General features: G+C 41.3%; 1 protein-coding gene across 3 annotated transcripts in view; it reads left to right on the top strand.

Annotated features, from left to right (window-relative positions):
- Positions 1-8132, top strand: part of LOC144685866 (CCR4-NOT transcription complex subunit 6) — a 74069-nt gene extending 65937 nt beyond the window's left edge. For all 3 annotated transcript variants that reach the window (XM_078550837.1, XM_078550838.1, XM_078550839.1), the window contains 2 exons: positions 2614-2816; positions 4362-8132. In XM_078550837.1, coding sequence (XP_078406963.1) covers positions 2614-2816; positions 4362-4574 — 416 coding nt within the window. In that variant the 3' untranslated portion in view covers positions 4575-8132. The remainder of the gene's footprint in view (positions 1-2613; positions 2817-4361) is intronic.
- Positions 8133-24389: the final 16257 nt, after the last annotated feature.

Raw genomic sequence — 24389 nt, 5'->3', positions numbered from 1 at the left:
GCCAAGTGGCACCATAAAGTCCTTCGCGATAATATCCAGGGTATCACGAAGCCGGCCATCTGGCGCCTGGCCCGCCGCGGGGGCATCAAGGGCTTCTCCGGTCTCCTATACGAGGAGGTTCGCGGAGTCCTGAAGGTTTTCTTGGAAAATGTTATCAGGGACTCGGTCACCTACACTGAACACGCCAAGCGCAAGACGGTGACGGCCATGGATATGGTCTACGCACTAAAGCGCCAGGGGTGGACCCTGGTTGAAGATAGTTTCAGAAAGATAGTGAATTAAAAGATCTATTTAAATGGGCAGAAGGTACTTTTATATGTTTTTTGCCTGTGCAACATGACGCTTAGAACACATTTCCCTGTACGTAATAAACTTGTTTAAATAACCAACTGTCCAAGCTGCCACTTCAGAGCTTTATTAACCATTCAAATCCTTACATTTCATTACTTAAGGAGATGCTATGGATTTTGTTGTTCCCAAGGCCACGGATCCCACTGTTGGCCTTGCCACACAATTATCAATTTGCACTTCCAGTAATTTGTAACACAAAATTAATTGGAGTTGAAGAGTGAGGGGGAAAATCTGAACTTGTGGCACTTGCTGTGTGATGCCCCATTCCAGCAAATTCTGGATCAATTGCTCCTGTATCTCATTCTTACCATTGGGTGACCAGTGAACTGCATTATGTAGCTATTTGCTTTGTATGGTGCTGTATGTAAACAGAACTGCATCACTGCTGTTTCAGTATAGTGACATCCAGAGCTAGAGTGAGCCTTGGGAGAAGATGTCTGGGTTTTCTGGGCTTTGCATAGCTATCTTCAGCTCTAGCCACAAAACTGCTTAGCCTGGGCCTCCAGTTGCCTGGCATTTTGTCATTGTTTTCTCATTACATTGAAGACCTTACTTTTTTTATTCGTTCATGGGTCCATATATTTTACTAACAATTGTCACCTAAGTCTAGCCTGTCAGGTGATGTTTAAAAGGCCTTCCACTTATGTTTGTAAAATAACATGCAAGCGATGTTATGAGATTACCAAACTTGTTAGCTGAAGGTATGAAGGAATATGGCCGATGGTGAGCATAACATAAGAAATAGGAGTGCATTAGGCTGTTTGGCCCTTTGAGCCAGCTCCACCATTCAACAAGATCATGACTGATGATCTACCTCAGCCTTCCTGCTTGAGTTGTTGAATGGCCTGTTCTTGTTCCTATGTTCCTACCTTTTTGCACAGCCATTCACCAGCCCAGTGTAGGTGCCTTCTGACAAAGGGCTTCCAAGTTTTCTCCTTGATCTCTGCAATGTTAACTGCTAGTTCATATACCAGCAGGGCAATTACATTTGGCATTGTTTCATTAGGGGAAAATCTGAAAAGATTCCTGGACCTTGTCTTATCCTGCCCCCTTCTCCAAAATAAACATTTTAGATAAATATCCAATGATCCTTGCTGGAAAATGACCCTTTCTGGACACTCAGTTGAGGACAGAATTAAAGGTCGACTGTACCAGGTTGTCAGTAGCCTGCTATTAACTACCATCTTAGCCCATGCAAGGTTTTCACTGGGGAACTAGATTACAACCAGTAATATGAAACTGTCTTCTAGCACGAGTTGTGTTCAGGAGCTGGATGTAGGGAGAGAAATTTGAACATACTGGAGGAACAAAACGGATTGGCATTTGGGCATTAAAGCAGACCATTTTGTTGTTTTCTGAGTGTTCAGCTTCCAAGAACAGCTAAATACCATGTCACCATTGCTATGATTACTTTATGGACTTCTACTTGAGAATTTCATAAGGCAGGTAGCTGAAAAGACTTGAGCGCTTTCACTAAGCATTATTACCTTAGTGCTGCTGTGCTCCCAAATAGATGTCAATATGTTAGGTTTTCTTTATCTCACCTCCTGGGTTTTCTATTACTTTGAGATAATGCTGCGGTATGTGGAGGTTTGTTTAATTAGGAAGAATGTTCTATCTGCCAAACATAGAGGTAATTTTGAGAGCCTGAGCCTCTGCAATGGAGCTTGATTTGCTTGCAGTGCAAATTGAAAATTAAGACCTCCACTGTCCATGCTTCCCCCGTCCCTGCTTATATGACCTTATAATTCCGTGAATGCTTTTCACATTTCGTATACACAACTTGAACCAGACCAGGCTCTTGATAGTCTTTTTGGCTTCCTGTATAAATTTCTTTGATGTATATGCCAGCTTTCCTATTATCCCTAATTGAGTATGTTTGCTACCTATCCCAGTTAAAGAATGAAAATATAGCTCAGAATAAAATTTACATACAGTGCAGTTGAATACCAAATGAACACGATTGGCTAGGGGAAAAAGCGCAACACCTCCCTGCCTGTGCTTGCTCACCTGCTCACTTCTGTGATGCCACCATCTCTTGTGGCCCAGCCCCTCACCCCCATATAGCACTTCAGAATGGTTTAAAAACAGGAAATGCTGAAAAAACTCAACAGGTCTGGTAGCATCTGTAGTGAGAGAAAGAGTTAGCTTTCCAAGTCCATATGAATTTTCTTCAGAATTGATTTCTATATAAAAGGTGTCATCTAAGCAGAAATTGTTTTATTTTGATATTAAAGATTTGTTTATTTTGCTGATCTTCAGGTGTTGTAGAATACTTGGCCACTGGAGGAGTTGATACAAACCACAAGGATTTTAAAGAGCTGAGATATAGTGACTGTCTAATGAAATTCAGTAATATTGGGAAAAATGGAACTCCAAGTGCAAGGATCACTCATGGCTTTAAGCTGAAGAGTGCCTATGAGAATGGCCTGATGCCTTACACAAATTATACCTTTGACTTCAAAGTAAGTACCTCAGCATCAGTTGCTGTGTAACCATTTATTAGGGGGAATTGTTACAGCTATGAGTCAAATATCAATATTAAAATGTATTTGCTGTTTGGTTAAATTTAACATTCGGGGATCAATGGTTTTTTTTAGGTTGTGGATTTTTCAATATAATCCAAGCTGTCAGTTTTTTTAATGACATATCTTTTGATTTAATCCTGCTTTATTTTCCCCTCATGTAAATTTGTGTTGTCCTACTCCCTTCAGGGAGTAAGGGATTATGTAGATCCTAGTCTCTGTATTAGGTTTTGAACGCCTGGACCTTTGCTTATCGCCGACCCTTCCCCTAAATAACTTCATATTAGAAGATACTCAGAGGAGAGGGAAAAGGCACCACTTTAACTTATGAAATTCCACCATGAATAAATCAGTTAGATTAAGCACCTGATCCTTCTGGTTTTTTTTATTCGTGGGTGTCACTGGCTAGGCCAGCATTTATTGCCCATCCCTAATTGCCCTTGTTCAGAGGGCATTTTAAGAGTCAATCACATTGCTGTGGGTCTGGAGTCACATGTAAGCTAGATCAGATAAGGATGGCAGATTTCCTTCCCTAAAGTTACATTAGTGAACCAGATGGGTTTTGACAATCGACATTGGTTTCATGGTCATCACCAGACTTCTGGTTCCAGATTTTTTATTGAATTCAAATTTCACCATCTGCCGTGGTGGGATTTGAACCTGGGTCCCCAGAGCATTACCCTGGATCACCAGTCCAGTGACAATATCACTACGCCACTGCCACCTGTGGACTAAAACTTGTCTGTAATTATTGCGTTCCATGTTGGGTGAGGTAACAAATCACACCACAGAAAATGTCTACAAGCATAGCTGAAGGATTTCCAGTTTGTGTTGGTTAAAGCAGGTTAAGAATTCCTAAATGTAGAAACAAATCGAAAAAAAAATGGCAAGTAAATGCACAAAGCCATCAGGTGCTCCTCTGTTGTCCAGTCACATTCTGGCCTGTCCAATTTCATAGCAGAACATGGGTTCACATTTGGCCAGAGAGTCAGGGAGGACAGCATGGATCCAGAAAAAACATATTCAACTATTCCTTCTGTATTCATTGCTACCATCCTTCAAGTTGAGATTTGACATTGGGAGGAGACTGTATTGATTTTTATGACATGGGGGCATTAGTCTCTCAATGTTTTGATTTAAAGGCAGCTAACTAGAAATGTTACTGAGCAGTTTACATGAATTATTTTGATCAGAGAATAATTCTCAGGATGGTCAGAGAGTGCATTTGGCCACAGAAATACAGAAACCTTAACATCAGCTTTTTTTTTTTTGCTCATATCTATCTTTAAATATCTTGTCAAATGGTATAATGTGATGCATGTAGAATTGTTTCCAGTTTGACACTGATTGTGTACTTCAGCTTATATACTTCAGCTGGTATCAATAACCTTTTATATAAACCTGTAGTTTAATCCCAGAATTCTGAGAAAAACTGAAGTTGATTGTGACTGTTGAAACTTGATTATTTTTTTCACTTGATTGCAGGGTATTATTGACTACATCTTCTACTCAAAGCCTCACATTAACATACTGGGTGTTCTTGGACCTTTGGATCCTAATTGGCTGATTGAAAACAGCATCAGTGGTTGTCCGCATCCACATGTCCCATCTGACCATTTCTCACTTTTTGCACAACTGGAGCTTCTACTGCCCTTTGTGTCACCAGTAAATGGTATCCATCTGCCAGGCAGAAGGTAGTTGTGTGTACTCTTTGGAGGGAAGCCTCTTAAACAATCTTGTAAAATTGTAAAATCAAAGTACTGAGGAGTGAAGTATGGCCAGTAGGATTGTTGTCTAAATTATGTTCTTAATCAATTTTTAAATTTGTTTCTTGGATAGCTTGTCTAAGTAATAAACAATAGTAGTCCGGTGCTATTTACAGATAATGAAATTCTGAGCCCTGTTTCCTACTTTGTATACAGTAGACAAATGCCGAAAATGGGTTTCTTTACAAAGCTTCTACTGCTTTTTGCTTCTGCATTTTTGGTGTAAAATGAAGCAAAATCTCCAGTCTCTATACAAAAGTTATACAGTTGATTCCTATTAGATTGGGTGGGGAGGAGGCAATTTGCTGCAATGTTTTATTTACGTAGGAATGTTCACAGAACAGAAACTCACAACTTAAAATGCAACTGTGCACTTTGAAATCCAACTAAGTGAATGAAACATTTTACATTGTCACCTTTTATCTGAACTTTTTGTAGTATGGTGGAAAGTTTAATAAATAGCTACATAGAGCAAAGAGTGCAGTTGGAATGGAAATGGGGAAAGAGAATTGTAATCTGACAATTTAATTGCTTAAATGCATATTCAAAGATGAAAGTAAAGACTTCACCTGCAAATGTTCACAGAAAAAAACTCTTTTCCTTCAGCTCCCCAAAATTAATTTAAATATCCATTAACCTTATCATGTGGTAGTTTCATCCTGGTCAGGGCAACAATCTTTTTCCCACATTTAGATATGGATATGTGGATTCTTTCCCCTCCCACTCCTTTTAAAAAAAAAAACCCTCTGCCTCAATGCCTAGTAGCTCACAAGTGCACTTCTTTTCTCTCAGTAGAAACTTGGGAGTGCTTCAAGCCAAAGTTAACCAAGAAGAAACTAAAATGTTTCAGTAACGTCCTTGTAAACATCACTAAAATTGACTGCTGTGGGGTCGTAACCCTAGAGTGTTTCATGACTTGTTAATTCAAAGCAAATATGCAGGCGTAAAAGGACTGTGAGTTAGTTATTAAATTGCCTACTTGACAAAACAGTAAACTATTTTACTGAAGTGGAATCAACTGTGTATTGTTGCACAAAAATTCTGTCTAGCACTACCTTTTCAGGCCAGTAGTAGCCATTGAGGACCTTTCTTTCCATACTTCACTCCCACAATTTTGAGAAGTGTTTGTATAAATTTGAATTTGAATTTAGCCTTTAATGATTGTATATGAACCATAGAAGACCTGATTTAGGGCGTTTTGTACTAAAAAGATTTAAAACAGATTTGGAAAAATGATTGTATTGTAAACTAAGGCTAAATTTTTATCTGTTTCATGCTTTAAAAAACCATTTGTAAAGAAAAAAGAAGTTGCAACAGGTTTCCTCTGCTAATATTTGCACTGTTCTGGGTTTGTAACTCGTGTACTACTTTTACAGTTGAGGACATTGTTGATTTAAATTCAAGTATTTCACTCCTCAGGATTTGGTATCAGCATTCGAACCTTATAATCTTTGAATTTACCCAAGTTCCTCTGATTTAATTTTTTTACATGACGTGCCTCATCAACTTTTTTTATTTTTTGAGGGGTTTTTTGGAACCAGCACTGCCTGTGCACGCGGAGAAATCCTGAGCATCTTCTTTTGAGATTTTTTTAAAAAATAAAAACTGTTAAGATTTGTGAGATTTTATGAAGACACTTTTGTATAAGCTCTGTGGCATTTTTTTTCTTGTGGAGCAATGAACACCACATTGTTGATCAGGTTGGGTACAGTAGGGCACAGAGTATAACTTCAGCCCATTGTACCCTAGCACTGCTTCTGTCCCTTTGCACAGTGCTACTTTTCACCAAGGAAAGCTGCATCATGTGAGACCATACACCATCAATATTGTGTGCTTTGATCTTGTACAGAAGTAGCATTCCTTGGTAGGAATTTTAATGTTCTGAAGCAGTGTAAACTAGAACTGAGCTATATTTTGCATGCAGGTCTTCCAGACAAAGTTTCAAATCCATTATTTTTTTAAATAGTCATGATTTTGTGTTTTTCAGCTGGACCAGAGCTATATCTCTACTCTCTGTTCATTGTGCCATTGGTAGCATATTCTTAAAGCCAAGTGTGCAAGCTTTAGTAGGTTAGCTTTTGCTGTGCTTTTGTTTAAGGTGCTAGGGGGAAGAAGGGGAGCCTTTGGAATTAGCTTGTACTATATTATGCATTGAATGAGCCAGAGGTATAGTTTGATCTAGCTTTTTAGTTTCGACTGCAGGCAGAGAGACAAAAGAACACAACATGACACTAAAAAAAATTGGACCAGTCTTCATTCCGGTTTACAGTTAATGTGGAATGCAGCTAAGTGGATTGTGACAAATTTTAACTGTTTTAAAACATTTAATTAAAAAGACAAAGCACTTAATTAAGGTGGTGCAGACAAAACCAGAATGGAATGAACAATTTGGGAAAACTCGCTAAGTTAAAGACGTAGTAAATACCCATAATAGATTTATGATGAACCCTTGTCTGGGACCTGCAGTCGTCTTTGTTTGTACAATTAGCAAACATGTCCAATTTATAATCAGTAAACTAATTACTGGTAGTATTGTTTGTAGTAGATTTAATGAGTAGCTTTTTGTAAAGTGTGAATAAAAGGTGTTTACTCATGTTTTCCTTGCTTTACCATTTTATTAATGTACATCATGAAATCCCAAACTGAAGTAAATTAGGCAAAGTGGCCAATCAGTATTGATCTCATTGTTTCAGCTTCATGGTCACTTAGAATGGATATATACAGTTCACAGTTCAAAGGGGCTGTTAATTCACAGACCAAATCCAAATGCTATTGTATACTTCATTTCTGTGACTGTTTAAAATGTGGCGTCTTATTTAAATGCTGTACTGAAATTAAATTTTATCTCTTTGGTAGGGTATTTGTGGGAATTTTTATATGCAGTATTTTTTTTGCATAGTCCTACAAATGTAGAGATGTTTGGATTTACAGAATGCAAAAAACACTCAAATCGGTGCATTTTATGTAAGTTTAAGATACCCCTTTTACATCTATTCAGGAAAGTAACAGGCCAGGTTACTTTTTGTGTACAGTTAAATTCACTCCCATGTCCAAATTAAGTGTATTCCAGTGAGTCCTTGATGGTAACTTGTAGGCTACATAAATCTGAACCTTCTCCACGTTTTCTTTAGTGATGATCACTACTCAGGATAGAAGGACATCTTTAGTTCTGTGCTAAACCTATTTCTACAGATTTCACTATATAATGCACTGCAGCAACTCTTGTTTACCATTTTTCATGGGTGCACTGATCAAACCAGCAATTACATCTGCACTAAGTAATTAAAAAAATTACAGCTACCTAGGCAGCTCTAAAGTCAAATTTGAGATGAAGTGGTAAACGAGGGCTTTTTAAATGTTATGTGAACTTTTTGGCTTGATAGCAGTTGATAGCACGATGTTTTCCATAAACAGGGTCTGCTTGTTCCTGTGCACAGGTGTATTTTTCCTACTCACAGCTTGGACAATAAATTGTATATCTATTTCAAAATTTGTTCGCTGTATTTATTCACATTAGAAGTATAGTAGCACAAGCCCAAGTCCTTTCTAACTAATGTCTGCATTCATAACCTGAATTTGCATAGAACCTGTACAAACATTTCAAGGTATTTCTAGGAGGCATTAGGAATGAAAGCTGAAACAGGAGCAGAGTTTAGGAGGTATGTTGGAAAACTTGAATGGAAGAACAAATTTTGAGAAATTTTTAAAGGTAGAATGAATCGAAGGTGCAAAAACATTTATGGAGAGACTTCCAAAGAGAAGTCCCAATGTGGCTGAAACATTATTTTCCTCATTTAATGTCTGAATTACGCTCTCTGAAATCACAACTTTAAGTGAAATGACTTTAGTAAATCATAAGTTCCCATGGGAATAAATGTTAAAACTAAAGGTTGGTCCTTTCGGACATTTCTCGCCCAGGTAAACCACCAATGTACAAGTTGAAATACTGTACTATACATAGTACTATGCATTCCCAGCTGCAATAACTTAGAAAATACAATAAATTACTAATATATAAAAGAAATGTTACATAAATCTAAATGCCAGATTTTTTTCAGTTTACAGGGTATTGTCAAGTGAAGCAATGGTAAAGGATATGATGCCTATGTACTTTTACAGGGATGCAAATGTCTTATCATTTTTCCCCTTCCCTATTTATGCTAGAAAGTAATAGTCATCACAGACCAAGTCTCTCAAAATACTGTCTTAACAATGGGTGGTGCTTGTTGAAATAAAATGGCATTCTTCCAAAATAAGTTGCTGTTGAAGCAAATCTTACCTTAGTTAAAACACTAATGTTCACTTCATAAAGTAAATTTTGTGTAGAATGCTTTCCTGTGGAATAAGGAGTGTTTTGATTTTCCCCCCTCCTGCCCTGCTCTGCTCTCATTCTTTCCCACCTTTTGTAGAGCACTTGGAAATCAGGGGATCATTAATGCCCACGTGCAAACGATGTTATAATGAACATTGTGACTTTAAAGGCATACAGACTCCCTGTTGCCTCCGTGACATTAATGTGAAACAACGTTGTTCAAATCGACATAGAGTGCCGATTTACTATACCTCTATTAGTGTGGTAATGAGAGATGGTTGGAAGGCCAGACTCAGAGGAACAACATTCAGGAGCCACTGGAACTTAGTAAGATAGCATGGAGTAAGATTGGTGGTATTGGGGGATACGGTGGCATAGTGCTATTGTCGCTGGATTAGTAATCCCGATAAAAGCAAAATACTGCAGGTGCTGGAAATCTGAAACAAAAACAGAAAATGCTGGAAAAACTCAGCAGGTCTAACAGCATCTGTGGAGAGAGAAAAAAACGGAATTAACATTTCGAGTCTGTATGACTTCTTCAGAGCACTTAATCCAGATATCCTGGGTAATGCTCATGGGACCCAGGTTAAAATCCCACCACGGCAGATGGTGAAATTTGAATTCAATAAAAATCTGGAATTAAATGCCTAATGATGACCACGAAACCAGTTCTTCAGTTCTGCTGAAGGGTCATGAGGACTCGAAACGTCAACTCTTTTCTTCTCTGCCGATGCTGCCAGACCTGCTGAGTTTTTCCAGGTAATTCTGTTTTTGTTTTGGATTTCCAGCATCCGCAGTAGTTTTTTGTTTTTATAACCATGAAACCATTGTCGATTGTCGTAAAAATCCATGTGGTTTACTAATGTTCTTTAGGCAAGGAAATCTGCTGTCCTTCTCTAGTCAGGCTTGCGTGTGACTCTAGACCGACAGCAATGACTCTTAAGTGCCCTCTGAAATGGCCTGGCAAGCCACCCAGTTCTCAAGGGCAATTAGGATGGGCAACAAATGCTGGCCTAGCTAGCGATGCCCGCAATCCACGAACAAATAAAAAAATTTATAGACCAGGAAAGAGATTTTATATTTGATATATTGGGGGAATAAAGTCAGTGATGGACTAGTGAGATTTTGTACAGGGCTAAACACAAGTGATAAAGTTTTAACCGAGCTGGACTTTATGAAGGAAGGAGAATGTTGAACCAGAGGAGAGAACTAGAATAGTTGAGTCTACAAGTGACACATGCGCACATACAAGTACTTCAGCAGCAGAAGGGCTGCAGTAGGAGCAGAGGCAAGTAATATTGTAGTAGTGGAAATAAGCTTTCTTGGTGACGGATAGGATGTAGAGGTTAAAGCTTGATTCGAGATCAAATAAACGTTACGTATGGCATGATTTAGTCTGGGAAAATAATTGACAAGGAATCTAGTGAAGAGTCAAGTTTGTCCAATTTGGCTCTTTTAGGATTTAATGGTAGAAAATCTGACAATACAAAGGCAGTTAAAGAAAAAGAGGTAGAACAGAATGTCATACGTGTGGTAGCTAACCCTTTGCCCGAAGATGATGGCTGTGGGGCAACATACACATTGGAAAGAAAAGAGAGCTGAACATGGTTGGTTGTTTAGCAGGGTGGGGTAACTCCAGAGATGACCATGTAGAGAACAGAATGTGCACTTTGTCCTCTGGTGCTACATGACTGAGACATTGGATGAGTCTGGTGTGACAACTGACAGCATACAACAGATGGAAAGAGGTGGATGTTAGATAAGAGCTGTTCAAACTAAGTGAGACACAAAATGTGGGGTGGGGGTGGGGCAGCAACATGTTCAAGGACCTCAAGGAAAAATGGGGGCAATACATCATGGTTACAAAGAACAGTTGGATTGAGAATGAGCTTTTTTTAAAGGAGGGGTCAAAGCAGATTTGAAGATGAGAGCTGGCATGTGCAAACAAAAAGTCATTCACCTGTCTCTTAGATCAAGAGAGCAAAAGTGCCTTGGAGATGGAAGATAAGGAAGAAACTTTTAATGACAGGTTTATATTTGAATGTGCAGGAGGCAAGAAAGTTTAGCAGCATTGGGTCATGAAGCATAGAAGACAGTTGGTCTCTAGCTTTGAGAAAAATCCACAAGTTCCTCACACTGTGAGTGATGCTAACAGTGCAAGAAGTTCTGATGAAAGGACATTGATCCAAAATGTTAACTCTGTTTTTCTCTCCACAGATGCTGCCAAGACTTGCTGTGCATTTCCAGCATTATCCAGTTTCTTTCAGATTTCCAGCATTTGCAGCATTTTGGTTTTTTGATAATATTATGTTAGGACCTTTTGCATTAAAGACAAACCGATTTTAATGTAGTTGATTCCCATGGCATTGCATATAAGGAACCAAGATCAACTGTAAGCTTTGGGCAAAGGCTGGACTGGAGACTGGGGATAATTGGAGCAGGGTTACATAGGATATATGCCATAGAAACAGGCCATTTGACTAGTCAATGCTGCTGCAGAAGCTCCACTCGAGCCTCCTCGCATCTTTCTTGATCTAGATTAGTCTATTAGGGGCATCTTATCGAAGGCCTTTTGAAAAACCAAGTAAATTACATCAACTACATTACCATTGCCTACTCTCTTAACTTCTCAAAAATTCAAGAACGTTGGTCAAGCAAGATTTTCCTTTCGAAGTCCATGCTGACTAATGCTATGGAAATGTTTAATTTCATGATTCATATGTTGCAGAAATATAACTTGTAGTTTAGGGAAATTAAATTTATAAATATGAGTTAATTGAAATTCTGGAATTTAGAAGTTGCCAGATCATCCAAGATATTTACACATCGTAGGTCCTTCCATATGTATAGTTATAAGTTCAGAGTTAGAAGGTTCAGAGCCATAAAATGGCAGGTGAGCCTGTTTAGCTGAGGACTGAAGACAATAAGTCTGGGGAGAATTACCCTGTCTTCATTAGAGACAGGGGGTGAATTATGTATGTAATTCCCCATTTCAAAGAAAGGTTGAAAAGCAGCTGGTAAACGGGGGGAATTCTTAAAGTAGCAATGTACTTTTCAGGTAAAAGGACAGTTTTGGAAATTGTGGGTGATTGGTTTGAATTTCTATCTGGGACATCCTAGGGTGCCACATTGCTATGGGGATAGGTTGCAGAGGAGGTACTCTTTTGTGTTGGGTTTATCTGTGTGTTTTTCTCAAACAGGTTGGAAAATTTAAAGAAGGCAGTAGTGTAGCTGTGGCAGCCAGAACAAGAAGCATAGAGGCCATTAGGAATTAGGGGTTTTCCTGACCTCGAGTCACTTAAGCAGGAATTGTAAAAGGAGTCCATGCTTGGAATGAAAAATGCCAAGTGCATGAGGAATTAAAATTGTCAGATCTGCAAGCTGGTGGAAATGATCAGCAGTGGAATTTTGCAGGGAGCGAGCAAGCTGTAGAATTAGTGCCAGACTGGGAAACTGAGGAGAGTCAAAGTGAATTCCTAAGACCTGTGGCACAACCTGGATTGGTCCCAAGAGGAGTGATGGAATACTCAGATCCTGTAATGTATTGGGGAACTCAGGTGGCATTGAAACAGAATGGGAAGTGGTCTATTGAGATTTTTAGGTTTAAATAATAAGGGTTATGAAATATAGTGTTATTAGTAGTATTTGCTTTGTTAATTCTTGTACAGTAAAAGAGCAGAATTTTATGGCCCCATCACAGTGTGGGCGAGGCAGTAAAATGTGGCAAGCCATTCAAAAGCCCATTGACTTGAGGGGACCACAAAATCCCATTGGTGTAAAATTCCATCCAAAGTTTCTGTTTCAAATGTGAAAACTTGTGTGATTCTTTCAATTAATTTGAATTGGAATTTCTTTTTAAACATTAATGGCCTCCCTTGAGACCATAATGCTATTCATTATTTCTCATTTCTACATGTTCTTCTATTCTCTCCTTAAGTATGGATTCCATTGTATTTTCTACTGCTGATGTTAAGATAACTGGTCTATAATTCCCTAGGCATGTTCTCTCTCACTTTTTAAATATAGGAATTACGTTAACTATCTGCCAGTCCTCTGGCACTATATCTTTTTCTAACAGATTATTAAATATGTGTAATAATACCTCTGCTATGTCTTCCCTAGATTCTTTTAAAGTATGTGGATGCAATCCATCTGGATCAGGGATCTTTCAGTTTGTTGCGTTCATTCAGTACACCCTTTTTATAATTTTATATATATTTATCTCATTACTCATCTCATCATTCAATGTCATGTCTTCATATTCTATCTCCCTGGTAAATACCAAAGTAAAGTACTTAGTTAATATTTCAGCCATCTCTATGGCTCTGTGGCATTATTCCCTTAATGGTCCTATTCCCATTGCAGTCTTCTATTTTTTATTGAACCTGTAAAATATTTTACTATTTTACTTTATGTTTCTTGATAATTTAATTTTGTGGTTTCTCTTTGCCTTCTTTCCTAAGCTCTTCATATTTTCTGTTATCATGAACTCCACTGTTGTCTATGTACATAATGTATGTCTCTTTCTTAATCCTTATGTCTTTATTCAGGCATGGAAACCCACCAGTGTTAATTTTGTTCGTTCTTTTTAGCAAAATATATTTTCCCTGCACTCTGAACACTACTTAAATGTTTCCCATTGTTGCTCTATATCATTGTTTGCCAGTATTGTTGCCTAATTTATTTTCCCAGGATCTATTAACTTTTCTCCAAAATATTAACCTGTTTTTTGTCATACTTGGTGTCTTTCTCTATCATCACGTTATGGTCACTATTGCCTAGATATTCCCCTACATTTACTTCTCTTATCTGCTCAGGTGCATTTTCTGTTATTAGATCCAATATTGAATCTTCCCTTGTTGGGCATTTTATATATTGGGTTAGAAGGAGTCCTGTACACACTGTAGGAACTTTATTCCCTTATCCCCTTTACCTATTGTTGAAATCCCCCATAATTATTATTCTGGGTTTTTTTTCCACTCAGTTCCCTAATTTGTCTGCATATTTCCTACTCTACCTCCCGCTATTCGGTCATCTGTACACTTCACCTATTAGTTTGATTGATCTTTTATTATCTTCAATCTCTATCCAGATGGATTCTATTTTTATCTTGCTGATGGCTGCACCCTTTTTCCTACTGCCATTGTTATCCCCTAATCAGTACAGCTACTCCACCTCCTTGTTTTCCCCCTCTATCTTTTTTTAACTATTTTACCCTGAAGCTCTTTTGCCCATGTTTGGACCAAGGCTGTAATGAGGTCAGGAGCTGAATGGCCTTGGCAGAATCCAAACTGAGCATCAATGAACAGATTATTGCTGAGTAAATGCCACTTGATGGCATTGTCAATGACACCTTCCATCACTGATGATCGAAAATAGACTTGGGGGTGGGGTGGATGCAGAATAATTGGCCGGGTTGGATTTGTCATGCCCTTTCTGGATAAGACGTAACTGGGCAATTTTCCAGATAGATGCCAGTGTTGTAGCTGTACTGGAACAGCTTGGCTAGAGGCGTGGCTAGTTCTGCTTCAGCACTACTGACATAAATGTTGTCATATAGCCTTTGCAGTGTCCAGTGTCTTCAGCTGTTTCAACTGTGGAGTGAATCGAATTGGCTGAAGACTGGAATCTGTGATGCTGCGGACCTCAGAAGGAGGCCAAGTTGGATCATTCACTCAGCACTTCTGACTGCAGATGGTTGCAAATGATTCAGCCTTGCCTTTTGCGCTGATATGCTAGGCTTGCCCCATTGAGGATGGAAATATTTGTGGAGCCACCTCCGGTAAGTTGTATAATTGTTCACCACAATTAGAAGATAAGGATGCAGCAGAAATTCCAGGCCTTTGTCCACACTTATAATGGAAATTCCCTGATATCACTGCAGGTATACATATACATATCCATCTGCATACATTTCCCACCCATATTTACACCATTTCTGTTGAGGTTGCATCAGTCTCTGAGAATAGGAGAACCCTTATGAAATTTTGCGGCACAAGTATTTAATAATACTGGGGAGAGAAGTGAAATTTAACTTCACTTGACCTCACAGAGGTAGCGCTGGATATGTGCCCCCTTAAATCACACAAAATTGTATCTGGAATCGCCTGCACATCACTTTTCTAATCACTTCTGCTGGCACTTGCTGTAACAGGTATTAACATGTCCTAGCCAATATTTATCCCTCAATCAATATCACTAAAAGATTATCTGATCATTATTACATTGCTGTTTGTGGAGCTAGCTGTGTGCAAATTAACTACCGCGCTTTCTACATTACAATAGCTCTGACAGCTCTGCTGAAGTTTTTAGTCCCACGCAAATGTGCCACAATTTATTCTGAGCAGTAGCAAACATCAGTGGCATATTCCTTTGTACTGTAAATGCAAATTCTGACCTATTTCCAAAACCTCCCAAAGAAGGAAGGACAAGCTACTGCTTCACTGGAAATGTGTGGTATTTTGCCATCCTGTCAATGTTTTTGATCTAAATATTCAAGCATAAGACTAACTTGTTTTCGGGAAGAGTGATCTGTGACATATTCTATTCCTCTATTTAATCTGATGGCTGCATGATAAATAATATTGGTTCCTTCAAAAATTATTTCTGAAATTTATAAAATGAATACTCATAAACATGTTTTTTAAAAGTATGTTTTGAGTTTATTCATATTCCAATAATTCATAATGTTTTCATTCATCATGCTTAGTATCAGCTATTCTGTACTATAAATTGTTTTATGACACTTAGTATTCCAACAACACCCATTACTACATTTTTTGTGTGAATGTTTTACTTTTGGGACCCTAAATACTTGTAAAGGATGTAGATATTCTAATGTGGGTCAAATTTTAAAAATTAGTGTTTACATGCCCGAGAACTTCCACAACATTACATAGCATTCAGAGCATAGAAACAGGCCATTCTGACCAGTAGGCCCATGACAGTGTTTATGCTCTACATGAGCGTCCTCCCACCCTCCATGCAATCCCATCAACATGCGCTTCTATTCCTTTCTTCCTTATGTTTATCTAGATTCTCCTTAATGTACCCACACTAGTTGCATCAACTATTCCCTGTGCTAGTGAGCTCCACATTCCAACCACCCTCTGAATAAAGAAGTTTCTCCTGAATTCCCGGTTGAATTTATTAGCCACTATCTTACTTTCATGGCCCCTAGTTCTGGGTATCCCCTACAAGCAGAACCATCCTCTCTGTGTGTACACTATCAAAGCCTTTCATTATTTTAAAGACCTCTATCATATCACCCCTCAATCTTGTCTTTTCTCAAGAAAAAAGCTCGAGCATGCTCATATTTTTCTGATAGTTATAACCTCTTAGATCTGCTATCCCAGTAAATTGATTTTACACTTCCTCCAGTGCTCCTATATCCTTTTTATAATATGGAGACCAGAACTGTTTGCAAAATTCTCAAGTGTGGCCTAACCAAGAATCAATTCTAATTCAACATAGCTTCTCTATTTTTAAATTTTATCCTTCTAGAAATAAACCCAGTGCTTTGTTTGCTTTATTTCATGGATTTATTAATCTGTTTTGCTACTTAGTGATTTGTGTGTCTGAACCCCCAGATGCACTGCTCCTCTACCCCATCAAATGCTTATTCTCCTAACCAAAATACACTACTACGCACTTCTCTATATTGTATTGAGGTTCATTTGCCAATTACATGGTTATCCTGCAGGTTTAGTAGTATCTTTCATATGTTGTCGCCGTCGACTCTGTATTAACTATATCCCCCAATTTGATCTCGCTTGCAAATTTTGGATTTTCCTGTATTTGTTCATGGTGTGTAAGTGTTCCTGGCAAGGCCAACATTTGTTGCCCATCCCTAATTGTCCTTGAGAAGGTGATGATGAGCTGCCTTCTTGAACCGCTGCAGGCCCTGTATTGTGCTGTTGGGAAGGGACTTCCAGGCTTTTGACCCAGTGACGATGAAGGAATGGCGATACAGTTCCAAGTCAGGCTAGGTTGTGGTTTGGAATTCTGTCATGAATTTATTAGGCAAATCACATCTCGTGCAGCTTCTTGATTTTTCTCCAGATATTGTGAGGGGTACTATAATTGATCAGAGTGATTACAGAGAATGTTGCACAATGAGATGAACCAGACCTACCACTGCTCTCCATTCACAAAATGGTTGGACACTTGTTTTTGCCCTGGAGTTGGAGCTGTTGGACGTTGAAACCAATAAGCAGTAATCAAGAAAAGCACACATAACAATCAAAAGGTTTGGAGGTTCTGCTTTTCATCTTACCATTTTAGCATTTAAACCCACAAAAATATTAAAGTACACATGTGTACACCATGCAAAAGTGAGTATTGAGATTACATGCCTAACAATGATGTTTATTACTAATTATTGCTCATTTTTTATTTACTCAAGAAAAATTCAGTAAATTACACTTGGGCCTGAACTTTTCAGTCGGTGAGCGGGCTCAGCGAGAGCGGGCGGGGGCGGTCGTGGAGTCGGAGCCCGTGATTGGCTCCATGCTGCCATTTTACACAGGCGGGCCAATTAAGGCCCGCCCAGTGTAAGGTGCGAGCTGTAGCGCTCAGTGCTACCTGTGCAGGCAGGGGGAGGAGGGAGAGTCAGGGTCAGCACTCTTTCGCGCACGTGCGACGCTGCCTCAGGGAGATTGAAGTGCTTTTGAAATAAATAAATAAATGGTTTGAAAATGTATTTAAATATGTCCCCTCATGTGACTGTCACATGAGATGAGACATGTTTTATAGTTCAGAGAAATTTTTTATTTAAGTGGTAAAAGCTTTAGGAAACCTTGGAGAATTTTCCCTAGGGCGGGCGAGCTGGGCGGGGGTGGGTGCGGAGCTGATCTCCGTCCACGATCGGCTGTGCACCACCATTTTGCGCAGGCAGGCCAATTAAGGCCCACCCAGCGTAACGTGGTCTGGTATCTGTAGCAAACAGCGCAGCAATCTCCCTGAGGCACGGAGCTGCCTCAGGGAGATTGAATAGGGAAGAAAACATTTTAATAAGTGATGTAAAAATTTATTTAAACATGTCCCCTCGTGTGACGGTCACATGAGTTGAGACATGTTTGTGAAGTTGGGGAAAATTATTTATTTATTTTATAAAATCTTCAGGAAACCTCATCCCGCCCGTGGATGAGGTTTTCTGAAAAACGCGAAGGCTGCTTGGGTTTTTCGCCTGCCCACCAACCTTAAGGTTGGACGGGCAGCATTCTCAACTAGTTTAATTACTTCCTTAATGGCCTTAATAGGCTGTTGACATTTCTGCAGGCACGCAGCCGCTTCCGCTGCACGCCTGTCAAATGAAATATCGAGATGACACACGATGACGTCAGGAGCACGCCCAACATCATCGCACGTCATTTTACGCATTGAGTGTCAGGCTCGCCCCTGCATGCTGACCGGAAGATTCAACCCCTCATCCCACTCATGGATGAGGTTTCCTAAAAACCGTGAAAGTTGCTTGGCCTTTTCGCCTGCCCACCAACTTTAAGGTTGGACGGGCAGCGTAAACAATTACATTAATTAATTCCTTAATAGGCCTATCAGTTATCGGTGGGCGCGCAGCCAACTCCAGCTGCGTGCCCGCCGAACGAAACATCGTGGGCAGAATTTTTTATTTGTTGGTCGGGCCTGACCGACTCGTCGGCGGGCGGCCAATCGCTGCTGGAGAAACGGGCCGCGCTGCTATTTTCCGCGGGCGGGCTAATTAAGGCCTGCCCAGTGGGTAAGCGACTCCTGTGGAGAACGGGAAAATAGTCGGGAGGGCAGGCGGCCTCAGACTGCCGGTTCCAATGGGGAGCCGGCAGTCTGTATAAAGAGGGGCCAGACAGCCTGCTTGAGGCAGTGCACCATGGCCACTCATAGAGAAGGACATGCTGGATTGAGGGCAGAGGAGGAGGAGGAGGGGGTCACGCTGCAGGAGTGGCCAGCGGGGGGCCACTGTGCCCCCCAATTTTCAGAGGTGGCTATCCGTCTTCTGTATCCAGAGGATGGGAGGAGGAGAGCCTCCCATGTCACCAGCCAGGCGTGGGAGGAGGTGGGTGACGCTGTAAGCGCCCATGATGATGTGCGGCGCACTGGCACCCAGTGCAGGAAAAGATTCAATGATTTGCTGCGCTCTGGATGGGTGAGTACCATGGCTGTCTAGGCCATTTGACCCAGATGGCAGCCTTAGCCTTTGCGCCGCCCCCCACCATGTCTTGCTGTCGTTACTGCATAGGGCATCTGTCGCACGCTAGGTGGGCAAATGGGTACTGACCATGCTTACATCAGCCTTAGTGGTTGAGGAGAAGAAGGGTTCTCCCTGTAGCATATGTTGTCCTTTGTGGCATTTGAGTAGTCTGGGGTCAACCTCCAGGGGAGGCCGCTAGACACACATGTCATATTGATGATAATGAGATGGTGGAAGGGGAGCCTCAGGGTGTTTTGGGCAAGTGCCATCTGCTGGCATCGGCACCACACCTAGTTGCGCCTCCTTGCCATGGGCGCTAAGACCCGTGTGCTATTCAAAGTGATGGACACCGAATGTGTCCAAGGTGGCTGTTGGGGGAGGGGGTTGGGTTTGTGGTGCATTTTTCTTTTTCACATATTTGTCATGAGTGTTTGAGTGGACATTGATGTTTCTGTACTAAGCCCTTATTTGCAGCTGAACAGGTGGAAGATGTAGCTCCTAAGTGCCACAATGCTGTTCCTGCTGATCCATGTGTGTGGAGCTAGCTGAAGGTTCTTTGGATTAAATTGTCACGAGTGTCCCTGCCTCCTTGGTGTAAATGCAGGTCATCATTCTGCCCCTCATCATTGCCCTGTGCTTCCTCATCCTCTGAGGCACTGCTGGATTCATCATGTGCAGCCTCATCCAGGGCGTCAAGGTCTTCATCATCAACTGCATCCCCCCTTTCCAGCGCAAGATTGTGCAGGGCGCAGCAGCCTACCACTATCAGAGACACGCGATCCGGGAGGTACTGGAGTGCGTCCCCTGAGCAGCCCAGGCAATGGAAGCGCATCTTGAGAAGACTGATGACTCTCTCCACCACAGCCCTTGTGGTGCCATGGCTCCTATTGTAGCGCTGCTCAGCTTCTGTTCTTGGACGGCGAAGTGGCGTCATGAGCCACCTTCTGAGGGGATAGCCCTTGTCACCCAGCAGCCAACCATCCAGCTGAGTAGGAGCACTGAAGTGCCCCGGCACCTGGGAGTGTCTGAGGATGTAGGCATCGTGGGAGCTGCCTGGATACCTTGCAAATACTTGTAGAATCAGCATCCTGTGATCGCACACTATCTGCACGTTCATGGAGTGGAATCCCTTCCTGTTGACAAAGGCACTGGGCTCACCTGCTGGTGCCTTGATGGCCACATGTGTGCAGTCTATTGCACCTTGGACACCGGGGAAGCCAGCAATGGCCGTGAAGCCTCTGGCTCGCTGTGCCTGACTTGCCTGGTCGCAGCGGAAGTGGATGAAGGTGGATACCCGTCTGAACAGAGCATCTGTAACCTGTTTGACACAAGTGTGGACAGCTGATTGGGAGACACCGCAAAGATCACCCACCGAGCCCTGGAAGGAGCCAGAGGCATAGAAGTGGAGGGCAACTGTGAGCTTCAGAGCCACTGGCACAGCGTGTCCACCCACACAATTAGGGGAGATCTCAGGGCCAATCATCTGACAGATATAGTTGACTGTCTCCCTTGAGAGACGGAGCCTCCCTCGTCACTGCACCTCAGTCATATTGAGGTAGCTGCTTTGCCACCTGTATACCCTGGCAGCAGGATAGTGGTGTCTTCTGCGCCCCTTGCACCTTGGACAACCTCTTGGCCTTGCGCCGCTTGTGCCTGTGCCTGGCCTCCCAAAGGTGGCTCCCCTGGAGGCTGATTGTCCAGTCCTGGCCTCCTCCTTATTCTATCCCTCCCTTCCTCCTCAGGGGAGCTGCCTCCAGTGGAGATGTCAGAAACCATACCCAGGCTAAGTGGAGGCCTCCGGAAAGCTGCAGGCCCGAGAAAGATTACTGTCTGCAGACTGGTTTCAAAGTACACAAAAAGCTCTTGGAAATCGATGTGAGCTGCTAACAATCACACAGGCAACTTTAAAACACTTTCAGCAATTAAAACTTGTGGAAAACATAAACAACCCCTCTGAGTCCACATATCCCGACATTACATGAGTTTTATTAAAGAATCTCCTATCCGCCTGCCCATTGGGCTCGTGCTCCGACCCAAAGTTCGCACGGGCCCCTCAAAATCCAGGACAATTGACAAGTTAAGGGCCTTAATAAGGTCTTCAATTAATGGCGGGCGAGCGCCCCGCTGCTGACCGAAATATCGCGATGCCGCACGCTAACGTCAGGACGCTCGCACGACGTCAGCGCGTGACATTTTAAACGCTGACATGTGGGCTCCGCCACCCGCACGTCAGCCAGAAAATTCTGGCTCGTGAGTCAGCGCGATGATGTCAGGATGCACACCTGACGTCATCGTGCATCATTTTATGAGCTGGCACGTCAGGCCCGCCCCTGCACGCGGACTGAAAATTTCAGGCCTTGGATTCCAAGCCCTCTTGGGTAGCATTCTTCCCCCAATTAACACTGCTAAATAGCATATTACCTGTCTGTTTCATATGCTGTATGTGTGACCTTGCTGTATGTGGGACCATACTGTGCAGAAATTGGCTGTCACATCTGCCAATTTAACAACACTGACTACAGTTCAAAAATTAGGGACTGGCTGGTATAGGGTTAAGTTATTTCCATTGATCAGTGGGTTTATAATTTGAGAGTATAAACTTATAATCATAGAAAGGAAAAACAAATATAATTTGAAAAGAAAGAAACAAATGTCTGTCTAATTTGTTTTAGTTCTTCAGAAGCTTTAGTAAAAGGCAAGACATAATTTTTGTTAATTACGATCATTGATTGAACTAAGTTGCAAAAGTGTCCCACTTCATGCTACTTAGCTTGGTCAAAGAGAAATGTTATTAATGATAGGTATAAGCTATTAAGTAAGCCAGGAAGGGGTGTGAATCATTGATCATTGATTTTTTTCTTCCATCTCTTCCAGCAACATATCGCTCAGCAATTTTTATTATCGGTCTGTTTCAGCACTCTTACTTTCACTGTAGAATTGCCAAAGGCCCATGAAAGGCATAAACCATTCGCCATAAAAGCAAATGTGTATTAATAATTAAAAGAGAAATCTAGTGTGTAAATAAAGATGGATATGTGATGTTCTACGTGACATGTGTGCCTGATAGCCAACAGCCCTTGGGAAATTCATAGGACACAGAAGTTGAAACCATTCATGTTTGTGCTTTTAGTTACCCCATTTAAGAGCATTTCCAACACCACCCCAGCCACTTAATGCCCCATATACCAGCAGTTATGATGATTTCTCTGCTAAGATCACCCACACCTCGTTGAAGGGAGAATCACATCAGCACCAATTATCTACAGTAACTCAGGGCTGCAAAGCATGAGAACTTCAGCGGAATCATCCCAGATTTGCACAGAGTGCGGGAGCGTGCGGGGAAAGAAGTGATTTTACCCACCGGCCACAATGGTGGGTTTTTACGCCGTATCATCCCATTCCCATCTCATCAATTATGCAACCACAGGAAACACACCATATCACTGGTGGGCGGCCTCCAATTTGCCCACCATGCTGTTACCTCGCTGCTTCCTCACACAGAGCGCCATATTTAAACTGCAGCCGTGCACGCACTTCTCAATACTTGCAACCCAGGACTGCTGCATAGAAGACATGGCCATGAAAACCAAGAAGAGTGCAGCCCCCCGATTCAGTGACAGATCCCTGGGATGCCCTCTGGACACCTTGGAAGCCCATCATGATGTCCTCTATCCCTGCTCTGGCCGCAGGAGGCCCATCAGCCTCACCACTCTGGCTTGGGAGTCGATGGCAGAGGTGGTCAGTGCCAAAGCTGCACACAAGAGGTCGACCATCCAGTGCAGAAAATGAATGGATGATCTCATCTGTGCTACCAGGCAACCATCTTATCAATCTAAACTCACAAGGTCATCACACATTCACTGGCATCTCACTCACTGCCAACTCAAGGGACATCACCATTCAGTCTCTCACACAGACCCTCACACCTTCAACTGGCCTTATCTCCTCTGGAGACTGCCTCCTCAGCTTTCACCATCATGAGGCTGCTTGCACAGATCAACATGCGCCCCAACACACACCCTGGAATATCCCCTTCCCCAGTACAGCCCTCGGCCTGCAGCCTCTTCCCTTGCCTGAGGCCACTTCTCCCCTTTCCTTAAGCAAGCCCTAGCCCTGCAGCTGTTAAAAAGCTACTCCTGCCTTACAGCTGGTCTGGTAGGTAGAGCCCCCCCTAAAAGTGATGTGGTGCTGCCTGTGAAGCCTGGCGCTGATGACTGTGAGTTCTGCCTGAAGCAAGGTAGGCAATCAAACCTCAAAGCCCCGAGCAAAATGCAGCTCACCAGGTGCACGTCGCTTATGTACAATTGTGAAACACACCAACGTATCCTGATGATCGAGCATGGGGGGGATGATTCTGGTGAGCAGGGCTTATAATGAGATGCTAAAGTATTGAAATTAGGTTCCCAATGTGCGACACCAGGAAATATGGCCAGCCATTAACGGGTGGAGCAGACGATCGCAAACTGGTTTCGCAATGGCATGAAACCGATTTTTGGCCTTCTCACCATAATGTCCCCTGCTCACCCACCGTGATGCCCGACATCAGCGGGGTGGGAAAATTCTGGCCTTTGTCTTTTAAATTTCCAGCTCTCAATTTTTTTTTTATTTTTAAAATATATTTGAGTAATGCACCATATTTATTCTATATATGGTTTAACTCTTAAAAAGGTTATAAATTAAAATACACTTTTTTGTGATAAGCATTTTATTTATTAGGTGAACACACATTACGTTTAGAACAGAAAAATGTAATTTCATTATTGTGCTCATCATTCAATTCAAGCATTGATTTCCAAATTATCACAAATTAATTTAATACATGCAAGCAATGTAGTCACTGATTTTTAAAATACAAATTTCAGTGATATAGCAATTACAAAAATGTAGTATTTTTTCAAGCTATGACAAGTATATTATCTTTTATTTTCCATTCATATGATTTTGATTTGATACAATTTAAACAATAAATGACAAGTTGACAATACAAAATGATATATCAGGAACATTCACAGAGGAATCATCTTGTGACACGCAAGATAAGTAAGTAATAATAGAACAATAGATAGAATTTTGACAATTAATTGATACTGTCTTGCTATAACAAACGATAATAGCATCAATTATTATCTAAAATAGTTTATTTTATCAGAATATATCAGCATAATTAATTTGTTTTCTAATTAATAAACTTGAGGAATCTTAATTCATCTAGAAGAAAACATTCTTAGATAAGATGTTGCAGATAACTTTAT

This window comes from Cetorhinus maximus, chromosome 10, assembly GCF_964194155.1.
Source record: "Cetorhinus maximus chromosome 10, sCetMax3.hap1.1, whole genome shotgun sequence".
Lineage (NCBI taxonomy): Eukaryota > Metazoa > Chordata > Chondrichthyes > Lamniformes > Cetorhinidae > Cetorhinus > Cetorhinus maximus.
This window is presented reverse-complemented; position numbering and strand designations above follow the sequence as displayed.